The sequence below is a fragment of the Brienomyrus brachyistius genome, chromosome 4, assembly GCF_023856365.1.
Source record: "Brienomyrus brachyistius isolate T26 chromosome 4, BBRACH_0.4, whole genome shotgun sequence".
Taxonomy (NCBI): Eukaryota; Metazoa; Chordata; class Actinopteri; order Osteoglossiformes; family Mormyridae; genus Brienomyrus; species Brienomyrus brachyistius.
The window spans coordinates 5,192,309-5,213,556 of NC_064536.1; the positions used below are offsets into that span (position 1 = coordinate 5,192,309).

At 48.0% G+C, this 21,248-nt stretch overlaps 1 protein-coding gene across 4 annotated transcripts in view; it reads left to right on the top strand.

Annotated features, from left to right (window-relative positions):
- The window catches only part of st18 (ST18 C2H2C-type zinc finger transcription factor), an 82,420-nt gene that overhangs the window by 9,106 nt on the left and 52,066 nt on the right, over positions 1–21,248 (top strand). For 2 of the 4 annotated variants that reach the window (XM_049012170.1, XM_049012176.1), the window contains exon 2: positions 3,983–4,145. In XM_049012170.1, the coding sequence (XP_048868127.1) occupies positions 3,983–4,145 (163 nt within the window). Of the gene's footprint in view, positions 1–2,334; positions 2,458–3,982; positions 4,146–20,673; positions 20,841–21,248 lie in introns of those variants that run through there. The other 2 variants (XM_049012171.1, XM_049012173.1) reach the window with 2 other exon arrangements.

The following is a 21,248-nucleotide window of genomic DNA, read 5'->3' on the forward strand; positions in this document are numbered from 1 at the left end:
CCCGTCTGAATTATTCCAATCGTTTATTTCTTTTCTTTTTTTTTTTTTTTTTTAATTTTTAAGGATTCAGCGGCAATCACTGGTGTAGACACGAGGGGGAGGGGAGAGGGGGGATGGGGGGGGGGGGTGGGTGCGCTGCAACGTTTGAACGAGCGTGGTTTCCTGCTCCGCAGATTCTGGTTTACGGGCGAGGGAGACCGACGCGTTTGGGGACAATGGAGTGAAACGTGGCCACTTTGCCCCAGCTAACCTGGTTCGCACCGCCTCCGCACTCCTTTGTATAAAACTGCGGTACCCCCTACTGGACAGAGGGAGCTGCTCCAAGGCAGAGTCAGCTAAAACAGCAGAATTGGGGCCGATAAGATGGTGCCCGGTGCTGGTCTGGTCTCCGAGCAGAATCGTCCGTCCGGCTCCTTTGTGCCGAGCCGCTCGCCGGAGCCACATCCTCCAGCTGGTGAACCTCGTGCTTGGACCTTCTCAGCAAGCCTGGCTTCCAGGGCCGAAAAGACTCCCAGTGCTGTGAGTCTTCGGGGCCCTGCCGATTGGCACGCCCGTTTGGTTAGTTACTCATTCCCCCCCCCCAGCATCACACCCAGGCTGGGGGGGGCTGTCGCCCCGCTGCCACGGCTAGCGTCGTGGCACATATGTGCCTCTCCCCTTCCTCGCATGGTGCTGTGCCGCCCCTGTGACCCCCCGGGCCACACCCCCCCTCCCTCCCCCATCACGAGCTGCTCCTTTCCACCCTCTAAACGATCTTAAGAGCGACCTCTGTTCAGTTCTATTTGTTAACAAGAGAACAGGAAGGAAAATGGAAACGGTTTGAAATTTAACGCAATTACGGCAGCGACGCTACGGGGAAGTCCTTCAAATATCCATCAGATGATACACTTGCGTACACACAAATAAAACAGAACTTTCGCTGTTGGACCGTCGGATAAAATTTTCTCCTAAAACGTGCACTTTATCCAGGATCTTTCTCGGCTGAAATGGCCCTGCCTGGAGCGACAGCCCCCGATTCTGCAGACCCGCGGTCCATGTACCCTGGAAAGCTCTGTCACCTTATGGGCCCAGATTAATTAACCGGAATTACAGCATGATCGCGAGGCCCACCTCAGCCCGGTGTCATCTGCTGGGGTTTTTTTTATTTTTTCCTCCTTTTCTTTTCACCTTTGTAGACAGATACATTGTTCCTGAGGGGAAAAACACTCTTTAGAGATGAAAAGCGAGCTGTACGGTACACAGATGTACCTGGGGAGACTTCCCGATCTCGCCGCTTTTTCCGATGTTTTAATTTGCTCGCGGCCGACCTGAAACAGCACGTGCCGTGATAACGGGCCCTGTGCTACAGCCGTGGTGTGTTTTTCCATTCTGTTATTGTGATTATGTAGCCGCTTGGCGCTAACCGCCCGATACTATACTACCGTTTACTGGCCAAATGCTATTTGCTATTCCATTTTCTATTAGCCATTCGAATGGCTGCTAATTAGCACCCCTTCTCCCCCGGACTTGAACCTGCAACCAGTGGCCCTGCATCTTAAGCTAATCATGGGTGGTCAAGTGACACGATCGTGTGAGAAGGGGGACAGTGCTTGGAGGAATAGCGCGTGGGACTTGAGGGACGCGATATTCCCAAGGCGGGAAGGGGGCTGTTGTATATGATTTGTTTGTGAGTATGACGAGCTGTTTTTCTGACATGGCTTTTTAAGTGACTGTTTGTGAATTTGGATGCTTGACTGGAGCGTTTCAGTATCGACCTGGCAACCAAGACCGTAGATTCGAGAGTATAAAGTGGTAAGGAAAGGAGATCGCGTGAGTGGATGAGGAAGGAAGTTTGTGCTTTAATATCACTGACAGTACGGCGCCGGGGCTTTTCGGGTCCAGGCTGTTTGACACGGTGTCTCCGCAAGCGAGGGTTTGTTATGCTTTTAGATTGACACCCTTTGTGTTCAGTGGGTCAGTGAAATACCTGAGAACAGTGGCAGCCCTGCAGACAAGCTGAGCTACTGGCTCTGGTCCCTCGGAAAGGGGGGGAGGGGCGACACCACCAGATGCCCAGCTGAAAAGCACCCAGTCCGGACTGAACCCAAGTGCTTTCTGGGAGATTGGTGCAGCTCACAGAAAGCACCCTGTTGTGATCAGCCGCACACGCCGTGTCAGGTCGTCCCGGCACCCGACAGTTCCGGTCCCAGCTCACGGGAGAGCGAGAATGGGCCCGGACATGGCTCCGTTTGTTTTCTGACACTGCCGCGCCCCCCCCCCCCCTCCCCCCCCCCGTTTGTGAAAAGAGTTATGCCGTGTGTTTTGAATAGACAGCGTTTCCCTTTGTGTCGTTGATCAAAACAGAGGGCAAAGTTAGTCAGCAAGTCGCTCGGTTCCTATATTCTGGTTCTTCAAGCCACTTTTGTGTGGAGCCGGACAATGTTTTTCACTGTGTGTGACTTGGGGGGGACACTGGAGGTAGGACGTTTTTACATTAAACGACTATAGAAAGGATTAAACGTGAAAAGGAGCCGTTTTCTTTGCGTGTGCTCGAGCGTTTGCGTAGATGAATATCTGTCCGTGCACACGAGCGCGATGCAGGTATAATATGCATCACGAACACCGGTGTGCACCTTCTTACAGCGTGACTTTAACATTTTTTCAATGCATGCGTGTGATGGATATGTGGGAATGGCAGTGAAGTGTGTGATAGTCCTGACGTCCCTGCTTCCTTTATTTTTAGGCACATTTTCGCAGTGGTGTCAGGCTCGCATTTCCAGAAAAACGACATTTCGTGTCATGGTCACGGCGACCGGACCCGCTTACACATGTCTCTTTGCTGTTGTTCTCTCTCCCCCACCCCCCCCCCCCCCCCCACAAACTTTTGACGTTACGAGTCAGTTCCGCTTAAAACACTGACGGGAAACATCCCAGCACACATGGAATATTTGTGTACTTTATATCTGATCTGTTTACTAACCACAAGATATTTGCCTGTGAATCCCTGGCCCTCGTGATATTACCTGGAGGCAAACGGCGCAGATTTATACAACTTATTTACAACAAGAGCCAACCCATTCCTCTGGAAACTAGGCTACAGATCAAAGGGATTGTTTTGATCTCTGCTTAGCATATTTGTTTAACCTAGCCAGTGATACTGAAGAGTGCACCAGCTTTCTGGTGATATGCGAGCGCATCTTTATCCTCCTTTTTCTTGTGTTAGCTCTGGATTTAAGTACTTTCTGTATTTAGGAGACAACTGGATTTGCCAGCTTTTGAAATTTAGTTGCCCACTGCTGTCTGCCTGGCACTCAGAAATAGATAACTAGGTATACACTACAGCTAATCCTGATCAGCCTTGTAATAGTATTTGTGGACTGTACAACACCCAATTATGACACAACATGTTATTTTTATTTTCTTTAGGCTTAATTACACTAGGAAATATGGTTTGTTTTTTAGATTTTCCCTTAACATTTACCTTTCTGCATTTTGAGTATTTACATTTTTAATTTAATTTATAATTTTATTATTTTTTTTTTTTACGAGCAAGCTGTTGTCACGCCATACCGTACGGAACGCGGGTTGGAATTCTGAGGGACGATCGCGAGCACATCCATCCGATCAGGTGCCGGTGACCAGAATCGTCACCACAGAGAGTGGCTGCGTCGACGGCAACCTGGACGCAGCCCGGGAACCGTGCTGTTTTTCGCAAAGAATGTAGATTAATGTGGCGACATACATAAAAGATATCGGAGGGACACGTCTGTCGTAAAGACGTCGTGAGCTCTGCGCTGGCGCTAAGAAACACGCTAAAATTATACCGCAGTGTAAAAAAATGTGGCACGCCCTTCCTGGCCATGCATGCCAGTGGTTTGGGGGGGGGGGATATAAATGTATGTTTGTGTATAAATACTACAGACGGGGGGATATATGTTGAGGGCCGTTTAGAGCAGGGCGACTCCTGGCCCCGCAGAGATAAACCTGTAAGAGTGTTTTGCAGAAAACGATGCGAGAGGCCGACGAGGGGATGGTGAAGCAGTGCTTCGGCGAGTGGAAGGGCAGCCCTCAGAAGTCCAGGGCCGCGGAGAAGCCAGATGAACCAGCTCTGGACAGCAAGGAGGCCTCCTCCTCCAGCAGCAGTAGCACCAACCCCCCCGGAAAAGGTAAGGAACCCCGGCGGCCGTCTGTGAGCTGGCGGCGAAGTACGTGGCCACATTCGTTCGTTCGAGTCGAACCGTGGCGGCACGTGGCGGTTTTATTTGTTTGTGTTTCAGAAACAAATATGAAAATAAGAAAGCCTCTTACATACCTATTCCTCTGGCTTTTTTTTTTTTTTTTTGCCACTGGATTTTGGGGAAAAGCTTAATTTTTTTTAACCGCGGCTCCTCGTTCTTTCCCCCCAGCGGCTGGGGCCCGCTCCCGCGGACACACAGGAGCCATTGTCCGCGACGGAAAAAAAATTCCCTTTGTCCGGCGCGTTCAATGTGGTCTCAGCTGAGCCACTGTTTACCTCAAAGACAAAGCGAAACACAACAAAACAGTCACAGGTGTTACGGTAAAGGGAAGCCATTGAGGATACCAGCTGTAGTCCCTCCAGGAAGTGTCTTTGTATGCTGGCGCTGTGGATGGACTTTTGACAAGGGCACTCCACAGAGCTAGACGGCCCTGTTCAATAGTGTCAATAATGTAAGAACAATAAAGTATGTTGAAAGCCATTGAAGTGGGACATGTGGGGGTGTGGGGTATTTCATAGATTAGCCCCATCTCCGCTCTGAATCCCACGGCGAGGGGGCACCTAGGACAAACTGGCCTGCTCGCCGTCGGCCCGGCAGAGTTTGCAGGAGCCGATTTCCTGCGCGGGCGAGCGATCGCGCGTGTTTGCGCGCATGTGGCAGTGTCATTCATGCCTCATTTACAGATCATACAGATGCACATCTCACCTCACAGCCGGCGCTTACCGCGGGCCCGAAACGTACCGCGGTTATAAATTTTAATGCGAGAACCTCCGTCCAGCCGCACGTCATTATCACGCGGGCCTTACAAATGACTCTCGCAAGTGTTTTGGAAGTTTCTTCCTCTCCACGGGCATGTGTCTAAACAGAGAAGACGTTTGTATGTTTACGCTGAGGTGTGCTGGCTGGATGGCGGGGGCGGGCGAGCAGGTTAAAACCTGACAGACCAGGGCCAATTGCGATGGGAGCCCGTAGCTGAGTTTGGACTTATCTGAGTGTCTGATCTGGTGCGTCGACGCTGAAACAGCAGAGGATCAGCCGCCACGGGGGTTAACGCGGTAAAGTGAACATGCGCCGGTCCCACCTCTCCTGGTGCATTTCAGACAAAGCGGTGTGGCGCTGCGTTACGGCGGACGTGACGCTCCAAAGCGGCTGTCGTTGCCCCACGGCAGAAGCGAACAGCCCATCAGTCACAGGCCGGCTTAGGGATGTAAAAGCACACAATCACGCTTGTTAGGGGAGGGTAAAATTAAATCAGGCTCTAAAAAAGACTAATGTGTTAACAGCGGAGTAAGCTGTGATAGGGGGTGGGGGTCAGGTGCGTAACGCCCCACAGAAGGTAACGAGCTGAATGTGCTGTTTCGTCCAAGCTCAAGAGGCGTCAGACTTGCGTAGCCTCGTATTTATTTATTGCTTTCTTACATTTTTTCCTTGTCCTTCCTAATTTTCTCTAGAAATCTTAATTCTCTCGGAACAGTATTGTTGCCACCTTTATAAAATGTATGTTATTTTCATTATTTAAATGTTGTCGTTTGCCCAATAATGCAGTTTTATGTTCTGAGAGTCTAATGCACATTAATAAAATATGTAAATAGTTTATGGAGTTTACATTAGGGTATTAAACACTAGCTATTGTAAAAGAAACATTAAATTAAGAATGTTTACTCATAGCACAGTTTACGATAAATTGTAATTGCGAATTGTAATTTTCTTTTTTGCAAATTGTAATTTTCCATGATAATATAAATGGTGCCGACACACAGTATTATTGAATAACATACTAAGTTCATGTGGTGTAAATCATGTTCAGATCTCAGCTGTGTAATTCGCCGATTGTGTATCGAAGCCCCTGGCGGTGAAGTGAATTGGCTTCGTTCCGCCGAGGGTGGGTGGCAAATCGACGTGGGTCATCCGGCGGCTGCTCGCAGCACGTGGCTCCTGTCAGTCGCCGGTTGCCGGCGGCGATGGTCGCCACGTTCCCGCTATTGGCTGCCACGCGGTGCCAGCCGATTTGCTTATGTCAGCGTGAAGAGATTTTAGGAGCACCACAGGCTTGTGGCACGCCTGCTAGAGGTCTTCTACTATTTGCCACCAGGGCTTGTGAATTTAGGAATTCTGGGTACTGAGCTTGAAAGCCCACACTGCCCTGCCCCCCCCCCCCCCCCCCAAGGCACTCAGGCAGAACGCTTCCTAGGTTCATTCTCAAATTGTCCCACCCTGTCAGGCAGCCTACAGTGGTGTCCTGCTCAGGTGTAGATGTAAAACAATGCGCCCCCGCCCCCCCCCTCCACGGGCCCCTTTGCGCTGCATGTTCGGGCCTTGTGAAAACGTGCGAATGTCCGGGTACGTCTCTGTTTACCGTCAGTTGAATTATGCTGTGAGCGCGGGGCCTCCTTACGTAATGCAAGGACGCCTCCCTTGCTGCTCTGGTCCAGCAGAGGTCAGCACAAAGCATGGAAGAGAAGCGCGGAGATCTGCAGCCTGAAAGCCTGTCACCACTGTTGCGGTCGCATCAGAAGCTGCAGTTCAGCTTGACGCAGCGTCTGACATGATGCCAAGACTTTGTGGGTTATTTTAAAGTTTTTTTTTTTTTTTTTTTTGAAGATGAGCTCCCATATTCGAGGAGGATTGTGAGAGAGTCGGGGTTTAAAATTGGCTATAAGGAGTGTTCGGCTGGGGATCGCAAAATGGCCTCTTAAAGGTGTACTGCCCAGAAAAAAAGGGGCCTCTGACTTCAACTTTAACCTTACTGACACCCGATGAGTCCTCTGAAGACTTAAACTCATGAGCAGGAGCAACGCGGGAAACTTGTTAGATGGCGATCAAGCTAATGTGCTGCAAAGCGCTGTGTCACGCTCACTGAGGAGTGCGTTTCTATTGCAGGAATTACAATAACATTGTAGCAATTACATAATCATTACTGTGTAATTATATAATAACATAATGATCACAGTACAATGGCAAACGCAATTAACGTGTAGTACCTTCGCCGCACGACCATCACACCTTAACACGTGCACAATGCGGAGTTCAGTTTGAGACAAGATACCATTTCTAGTGCATTTTAAATACAAGGGACCCGGCCTGAAAAGGCTGAGGGTGATGTACTTACATTTATGCTTTCAGAGTGGATCCTGTGCATTGTGCCCCTAAGTGTAGCCTCTGTTATAGTCTGACTCTGTGGTACAACTAGATAACTGGCTATGAGGTATATAGACAAATAACTAACCATCAGATACAAAGAGATTAATGACTCTGAGTCTCAAATGGACGCCAGTCTAAGGCACAGACTGATATGTAGGCAATCTGAGCCACAAAAGGATGCCTCTAACTCTGAGGGACAGAACGACAGCTGACTCTGGGGGTACAGACACATAAGTGATCCTGAGATACAGAGATAAGTCATTCTGGGGAGCAAATAAAGAACTGGATAAAGAGATGCGAGTGACTGACAATGAGAGATGAATGGCTTAGGCACAGACACATAACCGACCCGGAGATACAGAGAGATAACTGACTCGAAGGCGCTCTGAAGCACGGACGGACAACTTTCCTCATGCACGGCCCGGTGTCGTCAGCTGAGCATCGCAGCAGTTTAATCGCGTGTGAAGGAGGAGGGCTGGACGGAGGTGTCACGCATGGACCGTGTGAGCGGGGAGGTAGAGCGCGACGCCGCATGTGCTGCATGCACGGCACCACTGAGCCAACACACTCCCGCCACCTCCGTTCCTCCTGCACGCACTGCTGTGACTCGATTGCCTACACACCAGGCCTGCTAAGTTCAGTCAAAGGCACATGGCTCCACCGGCATGCTTCTGAATCCCACCTGCAGGACGATTTTGCCTGTGATGAATTCATCGTTTCATTCTTTCTTTCTGTCCGCACTTTTTTCTCACTGTTTCATGTATCATTCTGTATAAATGACGTAATCATGTATTACCGCAAATTCACGTCAGGCACCTCGGGTGACTCTGCTGTGAAAGGCGCTACATAAAAATAAATAGAATCGAACTGCCTTGATATCACTGCTAATATTGCGTATCAGGACAGTAGATCTTCAGCTCTACTTGATGCACGACTGCGGTTTTTCAATAATTATGCATATGCAGAGGAATGACGACGTGAAAGTCGTACGTGGTGAAATCTCGCAGTTTCGCGCGATGTTGACCTTGTTCTTCGATATCTGTGGGGGCTCCCGTAAACATGAAGTGAAAGCCTTTCGGCTCCCAGCAAGATCGAGTCGTGCTGGACGCCGCCTTCCAGTCCACAGCTGAGTCTGCCAAAATGCTGCTTCAGAAGAACGCATCATTCACCTGGGCCCATTCCTTTCAGGGAGGTAGAGGAATGGTATAGCTGAGGGAGAAGCTACTCTTTTGGGTGAAACGAGTTTGTCCTGCTGGAGGCCGAATGTGGCTTAGTGGGTTAAGGATTCTGTGCCTGTGATTGGAAGGTTGCTGGTTCAAGTCCCAGGGCTGATAGAGTACATGTGCGGTTGGGCCTCTGATTAAGTCCTGTAGCCCTCTTTGACCCAGCTTTGCTTTGGACAAAATCATCTACTCAGTAATTGAAGTGTAAATTCCTTGTTTCAGAGCAAAGTGGCCTGAGATCTAACAAATAGCAACTAGCTCTATCATGTCTCTTTGTCTAGACAGTGCTCCTGTCTGAAGGACATGGGAAATTGATAGATGTTACCCCTTCTCCCCCCCCCTCCCCACCCACAAGCAAGAACCAGTCTGATGGGGCAGAGGCAGAATCATGGGATTATTGGAGAAAAGGGGTTTCCCCTTCAGAGTTTACAGGGATGGAGTAGGGACTGGAGCAACACGGGACAAGATGGCAAAAAAGGAAAATGCAGTGGGGGTTTGGACTGTGTTAGGGAAAGAAAAACACAAGACCATAATGTGATTTGAGATGGGCACCAGGGGTCTCGTTGGGTTTGCTGTTTTATGAGGAACACCAGAACGCATCAGTTCCTGCTTTTTTGTCACAAATGAGGGACAGGTGGGATTAATCAACACAAATCACACTAGTCACTTGACTCTCCTCTGAAAACAGGCACACTCCAGCTCCTCTTCACATGCTTCTAATACTCTGCTCCCTACTGCCATCCAGAGGCCACTGTACTTATGTCGATCTACCTGATCTCTTGGCAAGGAGCAGATTGTTAATTTTGTTAGTAAATTATTAATGAAGTCTCGGTAAAACCATTTTTTTCTTACAGGCGAGTGATGGTCATTGTTATTTGTTTTTTTTTTCATTGCTCTTGCAGTAAACTAGCCTAAGCTCCTCTTTACACTCAGAAGCCGATATTTGGCATCAACTCGTTTAGGAGCAAGATGGCAGATTCTCAGGGTCTCCTGATGAATTATGAGATGGTGCTCATCGGTGATGGTTGGGTCTGGCTGACTAAGTGGGGGCGGTTCTCGTGAAGTGTGTGTTCCAGTCATGACCCTTTCTCTTGGCGTGGTGTATAGAATGGAGAAGATGTGCAGGCCGCAGCTTGCTTCGCAGCCTGCTTTACTCCTGAGAGTTGTCCTTCGCCGCAGCACCACCTGAGAGCATGACGGAGTGCTGCAGGAGCACTGCCAAGGGATGCCGGGGTTATGCGAGGAGTTATAGGCTTGTCCTGGAAAAGCAAATTCAACAGCAGCCGTAAGAGCCGGTGTCATGTAGCAAAGACAGGAACCCAGCAAGCAAGCTCCGACCTCTCTGGTCTCAGCGAGTCACCTCCTACCCCTTGGGTCTGTGCGAGTGACCTCCTACCTCCACTGGTCTCATCGAGTGACCTACCTCCTCAGGTCTCAGTGAGTGACCTCCTACCTCCACTGGTATCAGCGAGCTACCTCCTACCCCTCGGGTCTGTGCGAGTGACCTCCTACCTCCTCAGGTTTCAGCAAGTGACCTCCTACCTCCCAGGTCTCAGCGAGTGACGTCCCATCTCCCGGGTCTCAGCGAGTGACCTTCTACCTCCTCTGGTCTTAGCGAGTGACCTTCTACCTCCTCTGGTCTCAGCGAGTGACCTTCTACCTCCTCTGGTCTCAGCGAGTGAGCTCCTACCTCCTTAGGTCTCAGCGAGTGACCTCCTACCTCCTCTGGTCTCAGCGAGTGACCTCCTAGCTCTCAGGTCTCAGCGAGTGAGCTCCTACCTCCCGGGTCTCAGCGAGTGACCTCCTACCTCCTCTGGTCTCAGCGAGTGAGCTCCTACCTCCTTCGGTCTCAGCAAGTGAGCTCCTACCTCCTCAGGTCATAGAGTAAGCTTCTACCTCCTCAGGTCATAGAGTAAGCTTCTACCTCCTCAGGTCATAGAGTAAGCTCCTACCTCCTTAGGTCTCAGCGAGTGACCTCCTACCTCCTCTGGTCTCAGCGAGTGACCTCCTTGCTCTCAGGTCTCAGTCAGTGAGCTCCTACCTCCTTCGGTCTCAGCAAGTGAGCTCCTACCTCCTCAGGTCATAGAGTAAGCTTCTACCTCCTCAGGTCTCAGCGAGTGACCTCCTACCTCCCGGGTCTCGGCGAGTGACCTCATACCTCTCAGGTCTCAGTGAATGAGCTCCTACCTCCTCAGGTCTCAGTGAATGAGCTCCTACCTCCTCAGGTCTCAGCGAGTGAGTTCAGATTTTCTTGAGGGTCAGGTGTTCTTCCCATAAGCTCGGCTTCAGCTTTCCTGTTTTTTTTTTTTTTTTTTTTTTTGAATTTATTTGAACATATACATCTTCCCTTATTAACAACGGCATCTGAAATTCTGGTGTTTTAGCCCTGTGGCCTGTTTGTAGGGTAACATTTACGTATCGGTAAATGTGCTGTGGATGAGGGACATCATCCGTATTTTATCATGTAGGTAGCAGAGAACAGGCTCTGCCGTAGTTCCGTAGTTTTCTTCAGGGATCTTGTCCATGATACAGGGTAAGCATGCTTGTGCTGTGTGGACGAATTCAGCGCAGTCCTATCCCTCCACCCCCACCCAGCCCCCCCACCCGCATGAAACTGCAGCCCAGTGCTGGCACAGCCCCGCTATGAGGGAGTCTCGCAGAATGGGGTTTACTTGGCACTTCCGCGGCTGTGTGCTGAGGACACACAATGGCGGCCCGTGATCGGATTAGCTATGCGGGAGCATGATGTAACCCTTTGTCTTGCCTGTGTGGCGTGGGGCTCTCGGGCCGCCGGACCAGTGGTCAGACCGGATCCTGCAACTCAGCCTCCCCCCCCCCATCTCCAGGAGCCCAGGAGCTCCTCCCAAACCGGGATGTCACAGTGTTAATCGGAATATAATAGCCCGCTGCAAGGGCCAAAGCACTAGCTTTGCGAAAGGCAGCTGTCAGATAAGGCCCGTCGTTGAGTCCCTTTAACAACTGCTTGGCACATGCCTCTTGAACCCACAAGAAAGGGGATTTCTGCCCTGACAAATGGACAAAGTTGTACCATTCTGCTTGGAATGAAAGCAGCCACGTCGCGGTATCATTAGCGTGGATGCGCTAAATTAATTAGCGATGTGCAGTTGTGCTGGTGTATGTTTATGTTTTGTTACTGGAGGACAAGAGGGCGCAGGTTCCCATGCATTAAAATATCTAAAAAAAATTGTACCTGTAACACTCTAGTTTTATGGGTGTTTTGTTGACGATGCCTCTGTCCTCGCTCGGGTTTTTGGCAGCGTTTTCTCACCAAACGCTTCGCACATCATTATGCGGTACGATTAATATCCTATTGTCCATTGTCTTATTACAACATTAATTTTTGGATTTACCCTTGGCAAATTCAAATATAAAAAAGGGTAGCTGCCTGCCATTTGGGATTTCTGGTTGAGGAGCAGGAGCTCTGCGTTCCGGTGATACTGCGCCCGTCGACCCGAAGCCAGGCCGGACCCTTGTGCCTCCTGTGGGCTCGCATGGATGCTGTCCGTCGCTGGAGCCTCGCTGTTGTTTCGCAATGAAGCCCCCCCCTTTCATTTTGCTTTTTGTTTGCTATTTACTGCCGTAAATCTCCTGCGGGGTCTTTCAAAACACCGTTTCTGTCAGACACAGGTATGCTCATTAAGTAGTTTTATTTTTTTATATATGTATTTAGAAAATCACCTGCGAATATGGTTTCTTCCATTTAGTACAGATACAATATTAATATGCAAGTTTCTGGTGTGGCTGCGCTATATTAATTATCTAATTTGCCAACACAAATAACTAGGAAATAGCTCAGTGCGTCTGATATATTTACATTTTTATTCGTATTATTACTTACTTTTTTTTGCATGTGAGCATAAGTCTCATCATGTTTTTTCCCCACACTAGAAAGACGCAAAACACTGTGTTTGACTTGAGGTTTCCGATGCTTGTTTATCACTTTTAAATACCGTCATCTTTGCCGAAATCCCCTATCAAAAGAACCTTTCACTTGCTGGAATACATTCAAATTAAAATTTAAATCCTCCTTTGCATTTCTCCAGCTTCTTTTAAAATAGCTGCCTCCTTTTGAAAGCTGTTTATGTAGCGATCTGCTTATAATCCAGTTTGTTTCTCAACAGCGAAAAAAAAAAAACACAGAAATCGTATTATCACTATCTCGGAGAGATGATGCGAGGAATCAGGGAGTATGAACGTCTGGATCTGGGAGAAGTTTCGTGTTTTTTTTTTTTTTTTTTTAAGTGCTTGGGAAAAATCTGGAGAATATTGTGCGTTGCCTTTTGATTGAGTTCTTAGACTCAAACTAGCATTTGACTTGCAAATGCCAAAGCTAGCATCAAGCCGAGAGCTGTCAAAGTGTGTCAAGCACCTTTTGTAATGTTATTGAAACTCGGGACAATGGTTACCCCCTGAACGGATGACTGGGAGACGAACCTCAGCAATCCCTCCGTGAGCGTAAATAAACACGCTCTTCCCAGTGTTTGTGTCTTGTGAAGAGAGTTCAGGTAGACGCACCGTTGACGGTTTGACACCTGCGATTACGCCACATAGCATGGCGTCCTCCCATAATGCCATGTAGACAAAAAAAAAAGAAAAGTGAAGGCTGTTTTCTTTCTTGCTTTGAGAAGAGTGACGTCTTCGCATCAGAAGCCACTATAATGGGGTCGTTTTGTCGGAAGTGTGGTAAGTGGCTCAGTGGGTTAGGTTGCTGTGCCTGTGAGCAGAAGGTTGCAGGTTCAAATCCTAGGGTTTGTTGACTGATTTCTGCTGCTGGGTTTCACCGTAAGGCCCTTAGCTCCAGGAATTAGCTGACGCTACTTTTTAAAAAAAAACAAAAGAAAAGTGAGCGTGTCACTTTGGTACACTGCCGGTAATGGGGGGGAGGCGAAAAAGTATACCTGCCTCACACGCGAATAAGAGAAAGTCCTCTCAGCATTGACATTCAGATTTGTTTTGAACATTATATCTTTAAAATTGGAAATTACACGGAATGGGCCCATCGACAGATTTAATTTTTACTTCCTTAATTGGCTACATTGTTTCATAACAAGCCATAATTGTGACTGGGAAAAAAAGTTAACAAAGATTTCAAACAAAAGCAAATCAATGGCCGGCCCCATTAATCACAACAGCCCCCGCTACTTGTGCTGGAGTAACTTCCGTCATAATCAATGTCTTTGTTTTTCTGAAAGGACATGTGCGCACTGATTCCCAGCAAACAGCCTCCTGTGCTACGTGCAATCACAACATTGTAAATCACATTAATAGGGGCTTCTTGGCGATGCTCAAGCCAGCCTCCGAATGACACAGACAGAATGCTTTTTTTTTCTCTCAGTAAACTTGCCTTTTAAAGGTCATTTTACATACTAAATTGGGCAAGACATAAAAAGTCTGGAACTCAGAAGTGTAACGTAATGGGATTTCTAATAGGATTTTACAGTCACAAACTCTCCCTGCTGCAAGGAACCTGTTTAAAAAATGGAGTACTTTTCATATTTTAGTTTATATTGCACACTTTTTCACCTCAAATGATCATCTAATCCGCGGGGCTGATCCCTTATACGTGATATAAAAATATTGAGGTTTTAAAGTGGTATGCACCTGTGCTCAGGAAGTAGGGCACCCTGCACTCTCCCTAACAGTGTTTCACGCCGTAATGTCTGTGGAGTGCATCTCCCCCTCCATCCCGCTGACAGCTCTGCTTCTTCTCAGTCCGACCACAATCTCCAGCTTGTCGCATCTGCCCAGAGAGGAATAAAGTTTATTCAAATGTCACTTTGTCGAACTTTAATGTGCCTGACCTTTCTAGGGAGTGTAATTCGTAACCCTCTGCTGCTGAGCTGTGATGGTAATGCCGCTCTATGGTGTGACCGGAAACTTAAATGGCCAAATGTCTTCTGTTGACCCTCCAGCTGCTCGAGGTGGGCTAACGTCAGATGGTGCCTGTCACTGTACAGTTTATTACATCATGTAGCTCTAACTGGAAGAGAAACCTGTCATATTCACTGGAGTCTTGGGGGTGAGGGCTAGGTTTTAAGGGCTTGAGAACACTCCTTTAAGAATCGCACCAGCCTTGAGGTGGGACTTCCTTACCTGGGGGGGGGGTCTCAGTGCCACTGTTTAAATTTTTATTTAAGTTTTAATGGAAAGCGACCAGAGAGTTTTCCCGTTTTAATGCACCTCGATGTTTCTCAAGAAGATCTTGTTTCTTCAAGATGAGATGGCTTTGCAGGGGTATAGTATAAATAAACTCCTGATGGGATCCAAACCGGCAACCTTCTGGTAATAGTTTTGTGTCTATAGATGACGTACAACCTGCTGCCTCCACTGGTGTCCTTGTTCTCCCGAATTTTGGCCTGATGTTTTTCCACACAGGGGCTGACAGAGCAGCTGACTAGACCCCTGCAGGGACCCACACAGCGGTCTCCAAGCTCGAATGGCCGCTTGGAGTTTACGCTCAGGGACTTTATCAAAGGCTCCCAGTCAAAATCTGCACAAGTCCTTTGAAATTCGCACAAGGAGCCAGCAGCTGTAAGAGATAAGAACTCCCCTATCAGATCTACAGCTGTAATTACTTACTTGTTTGTTGGAAATCAGAGACGCTGATTTGACAGGAGACTGACAGGCTAATTTGATTTAGCGCTGCTCCCTTAGCGACTGCACTGAGGCCGTGTACGCGAGGGAGCCAGTGTCGTTTCACACGGTCGTCTTTATGCACAGGGAAAAAATCAGAGTGGTACCCGGGCAACAATCTTGATAAAGACAGCGGTTTACACTCTTTGTGTACTTGATCTTGCGTGGGCGGATAACTCCCACACCTGCTGATGCTAGAATCCAGACGAATCACTGAAGGACTCGCCGCTCGTTTTATCTTCCCGTTTGGCTGCTGGGGGTGGGGGTGGGGGGGGGGGGGCGGGGGTCCCATTTGCCAGGTTACTTCAGCGAGTAAAACGGAACTCAGAGCAAAACATAGGCTCTCAACCCTGATTGTAACATCGAGCATCTGCGATGGTGCTGGGTTCGAGCACCACTGGAGAAGGTGAAGCCCCCCCCCCCCCCCCCCCGCCCCTTTCCCCCACAGTTTTCAAGGAAGCCAACGATGACAGTCTGGGCCCAAAAAATGTGGGTCGTTACAGCGTCATTTTACAGTCCGACGTGAGATATGGGTGTTTATTAGACCACATGGAGCTGAGTGATGCAATGCCATTGCACTGCACTTTACAAATGTTTGAGTCATCGTCGCACGCGTTACCTGCCGTCATGCAGCAGGCTTGCGTGACGTCTGCAAGGATCGCACGTCGGCGGCCGTGATGTTCTGCGGAAGGACCGACCTCCATGCACCATGCAACACTTCGTTGGTAATTAGTCCTCAAATTAACATGGTGGCACAATTAAATACTTGAGTGTAACACTTGTCAGGTCCTGTGGGGCCGATTATTATTTTTTTTAACCAATTGTTGTTTATCAATACAGGACAATACAGTTGTTTAAGCCATTATATCTGGCTATAGCAATAAATGAAACATGTAACCTTTACTTATAGCATACAGTAGGTGGCTCCAGGTCATATTTAGAGGGATTTTAAGCCCCCTGTGTTTTCTGTCAGCCCCCCAGAAAATAAAATCTAAAACCATTTAGCAATTTCTCCTGTATTACGTTATACGTTGTCCCATGTATGTGCTTCGTCACCCCCTAATCGTGGAGGCCTGGGATGGAGGTGGCGTGCCACCTGTATTTTCTGAACCCCTCTAAGCCAAAAATCATACAATCGCCCCTGATGTGTAGATTTATATATAGAATGTACGCACTTACGTAACTTGTATAACAGGATGTCGCAGTTATAGTGCAGGAGATGAAATGAAGGTCAGCCACCACTGGAGGCAGCGTTTGCGAAGCGCGTGCTTGTTCCCCTCGAGCTCACACCCAGTGTGGCCCTTCTGTCACCCTGCTGCTGCTCATACATCTTAATATAATCACTGCGTACATATAATGCGCTCATCTCCCCCCGCCCCCCAAAAAAAAGGCTCCAGCGATATAATGAAGCTTCGGCAGGGGGTGTTTTCCTCTGCGTTTATGCCTGTCCGAAAATCTTCATGACCGGCACCTCTTTTTTTTGTTTTTCTTTTCCTCCAAATTTGCTTTTGAAATTATAAAAGCTGTAATTGGATACTTTCTAAGATGCATTATTCTCACAATTAGAATAATTTATTCCTTCATAAAACAACACGTTTCATATAATCAGCATAAGAACACAGCTCCACATGAGACAAACAGCGAAAGGAAGAATTATTTACCCTGGTAGAATTACCGGATTACATCTGGCTTTTGAATGCAATGTAAAAACTGCCCGTATATATAGTGTAAGAGCAGAGTTCAGCTTCAGTTTTCTCATGGTGTTCACACCGTGTGAGTCATGGAAGTGGCTTAGTGGGTGGAAACCTGATATCACAGTTATGGTAGAGTACACAGCGACAGACATTGAATATAGGATGATGATTTGGGCGGTGGAGAAAAATCGCTGTCACTTGGATGCGTGCTTTTTTATTATTATTTTACTGATGTCAGGCTGCCCGGAGCAGCTTTCTCTGAGCCTGAAAAAAGATTCTTATTCATACCGCTGGAGCCCCTTGTTTTACCAAAAAACCAGCGATTTGTGATGTTGCGATACTAATAATAAATTATAGTGCGCGATGAAGCACTTGTTGACTAAGAGCGTTATTTCCACAGACTTGGTCTTTATATCAGGGGATCGTAACTGCTTGTCCCACGGTTCCGTCTATAGCAGTAGATTTAGCGATGCTGTCGGTCGCGGACGGCGGCGCGTCATTCCGCCCCACATACTTAAATTAGCGCAAAACGCCTATTTCATTATTCCTGCTTTGTTAAGGACGACTTTGTCGCGGTAATGTGATGGCAGGGGAAATTACCTGCTGGTGGGGTAGTTTTTTGTGATTGCGCGTCTGGATGGCGGAGTACAATCTTTGACATTATAACTGGACTGTATTTTAAATATGCAGGATCTGAAATCCTTGCATAATGTAAGTTACGTAAGAAGAACAGCGACCGCGTTATTTACTGACCAGATCTCTGCGTGTGTGTCTAATTGCCTCAGATTTTCTTGCCCCGACAGCAGTGCACTTGCCGCAGGTCTTAGTACTCGATTGCAGGGCATTCCCAAGTCCAGTAAATACAAGCATACAGACGGATGGGTCCTTCTTGAGGGCCAGACCCCTTGCACAGCATGTGTTTACATTACTAGATATGCTTGCCTGTTTAAACACGGTGTACGACAAAATGGGACGCACTGCAGAGGAGAGGGTTTAAGTACAGCCCCTGAAGGAACCTGGAGTCCCCCGTGCTGAAATGAATAGCAGTAAATTAAGATCCCACCTAAATAAACTCCCTGTGCTTTCGCCGCATTCGGTGTTTTGTGGCTTATCCCAGACCGTTTTGTGCATTTTTAAAATTTAATTTCTCTCTCTCTCTCTCTGTGACCTTTCCTAAAGTCTCTTTAGCAGGAGCAAACAACGTGTGCTTGGTAACTGCTGAATGGGGTGACTGGCGGTTGTAGATAATGCTGATAGAGGGAGAGGGAGGACCGAGGAGAGCGTGCCAGGGTATCCAGGACGATTTACATCAAAACCCACGTTTTTTTTCAGATTGAAAATGTTGCCCATTAACCCTTCCAGAAACAGATTCCTACATATTCATGCCATTTATCTTTCTACGGAGCAGAAAATCGATGCCTCACTTCTTCACATATTATTGATTCGTAACATTTATCCTAGTCCTTACTTTTTACATTTGTAGTTCACTATTTCATTACAAGTCTAATAACTCCAGAGTAAAGTAGGACTTTCCAGCAGCATCGTGAAAATCTCTGCTGTCCCTCATCAATTCCGCGTTTCAGTTTTACCTACATGGGCGGCTGTACAGCCGAGGCTTTTAACTTAGCACTGACTGACCTGTTGTGATAGTTTGATAAATGCTATTAAAACCGTTCCTCAATCATGCATTGTACCTTTTTAAATCTGAACCCTGACACAGCAATTGTTTTACCAAACCCACTTCAGTTTTCACATTTTCGCTTTGTTTTCACCGGCCCCTCGGCGGCCAACTGCATATTTAAGTCGGTAACGTATTAGTTTAGTAAAAAATACACAGATTAAATACTTTATTATGTTTTGAGAATGCGTCTGCTCTTATTTTGATCACCGCTGCGTGGAGAATCGTGAAACTGATGCGGCGTGTTATTGTGTGCTGGAGGTTTTAAGGTGTAATTGGTTTGTGTTTGGTTTTCCTGATGGGATGCGGCATATTTTATTGTCATCTTTTCACGATTGTTGTGCTGATTTTCGGGGGGGGGGGGGGGGGGGGTTCTCCCTGCTTGCATTTTGTCTCGTTTTGCTTTGCTTTTTGTGCTCCGCTTGAACGTCTGAATGGGGCACATCTTCCCTTCTTGCGGCGCTGCTCTGTTTATCTGCAGTCCTCAGCTCTTTCTTCGGACAGACGCTTATGATGTAAAGAACTAAATGGCATTTCAGTCCATCATGGAAGAGATGCTTGTTTTAAAGGATACATGTATGTCTCATCTCTCCCAAGCATATTGGAGGGGAGAGACACTGCACTTCAAGAAGGGATAAAAAATAAAAAAGCTGCTAGCTTCTGCACAGATCTCCCTCGAAGACAGTTAGAAAATCAGACTTTTAAATAAGGTCTTAAACAAGGTGATGATCAACGGCCAAACCTTAAACAATAACTCCACCCCCCCGCCCCCCCCCCCGCCCCATTACCAGCCCCCTGCCCTTTTGGCCAGTCCCATGAGAGATGAGAGAGAAGCCACCTAAAATGCATTATTGCACATTGTTTCCAGCCATCAATCTGGAGAAGCTGGAGACAGGCTTGCTTGGGTGGGCCCTGGTGTCAGCTGGCGGGGGATGGGGTGGGGCAGGGGAGGGTCTCTCTCCCAGCCACCCCCCCCTTGATGATTCGTGCATATCATGCATCGTGGCGACCCGGCCTGAGCCTCCGCCCTCCCCCTTAGCTCCGCCTCGAAGTGTGGCTGCTTTTTGTCATTGTAATAGCCCTACTGCTCCCCCCCCCCCCACCCCCCCACATGCTGCTTAACGCTCGCACTGTTTACTTTCTGCTGGAGGCTGGGGGGGCTCCTATTTACAGAAGTCAGTGGTGCCCCAGGTGACATCACTGAGGCTGGGCTTTTGTGTGCTGTGTTCAGGGCGTCTTGGGGCACTTTACCCCCCAGCTCCACTCCCCGCCCCCCCCGCTCCCAGCCCGTCTAATGCGCAGGCTTGCTCAGGAGGGTTACATGGCCTACAGGGAGGAATTACACCTAATTACTCAAATAATTGCCAGGCTGCTGCCCTGCATAGTCCCTGAAATCACTTCCAGGTCCTGCTTTTTTTTTCTCTCGTCTTTTTTTCCACGGATAGATATTAGCGTCGCGAGTGGAAAATTTTTCCATTCACAAAACCCGCAACAATGTTAATAAACGTGAAAGATAAGGAGAGGGTGCGCTGCGGTGGGGGATGTAAGGGGTTTGGGGAGGAGAGAATAAAGTACTGGATGGGCTTTCATTACATATATTTTGGTTGTTGTTGCCGTAGCGATAAAGTCGCGGACATTGAAACTGGGCTGTTGAGCCATTGTTATCATCCCTGGCCATCTGCTGCCGAGGAGTGATATTCTACCTCATTTGCATGATGACTGATATATGGGAAGGTAGCAGGGGCATATGCCCAGGCAGCCATGTTATGGCAGTGCAGGCAGAAAAGTTTGTCCGTTTGTTTATTTATTTATTTAGTGCGTCACTGAGGGCTGTGTTTGGCGGGAGGGGGGGTGAGGGCAGGTATTTCTAAATTAATTAAATAAATGAGCCGTCTGCGTACGTGGGGTTGCAAAACGTTTGCATCTGTGTCTGTGTGCCGACGTGGGAGTGAGGGCTGCTGGTGGTGGGGGCTGGGGGTGGGGGAGGAGGGGGGGGGGGGCACTGTTGATGTGCAAATGTGCATCATATTGAAGGGATCTGAATAGGGAGGTGTGACGTAGCATGGGCCCCCAAACGCAGGTGCTTATCTCTGGGCTGTCAAAGGCACAGTGTGTCATATTCCCGGGGACTACCTTTCAAAGCCGTAGCTCCCGGACGGACGCGCCGAATCTCCGGGGGGGGCGGACAGGAGGAAAAAAAAAAAAAAACAACTTTCAGCACCCTGAGGAAGAGGTCTGTGCCTGATTTCTTCTTTCATTTTATCATGCTTCTGATTCCGATCGGGGCATTTCGGTGTTGTGCTACTTTGTGTGTGTGTGTGTGTGTGTGTGTGTGTTTTGGGTTTGTTTCTGTTTTTTTTTTTTTTCCCCGTAGGGTGTTAGTTCTGCCACGGTGGTTGGAACAACCTCGCTAGGCCCTAAATGTGGCGTGTTTGAAAAGAATCGCTGCTGTGCATATTTATCAATACGGCTCTCAGAAATAAGTGCCATAAATCTTACATTGTTCGTCTGAAAGTTACCTTTCGCTCGCAGACTGTAATTTCAGTGTCAGTGTGTCAGAAATGTGTTTATTCTGTCACTGGTGCACTTGTATAAATTTATCTTATTTTTAATATAATGATTGGTTACATACTGAATTAAT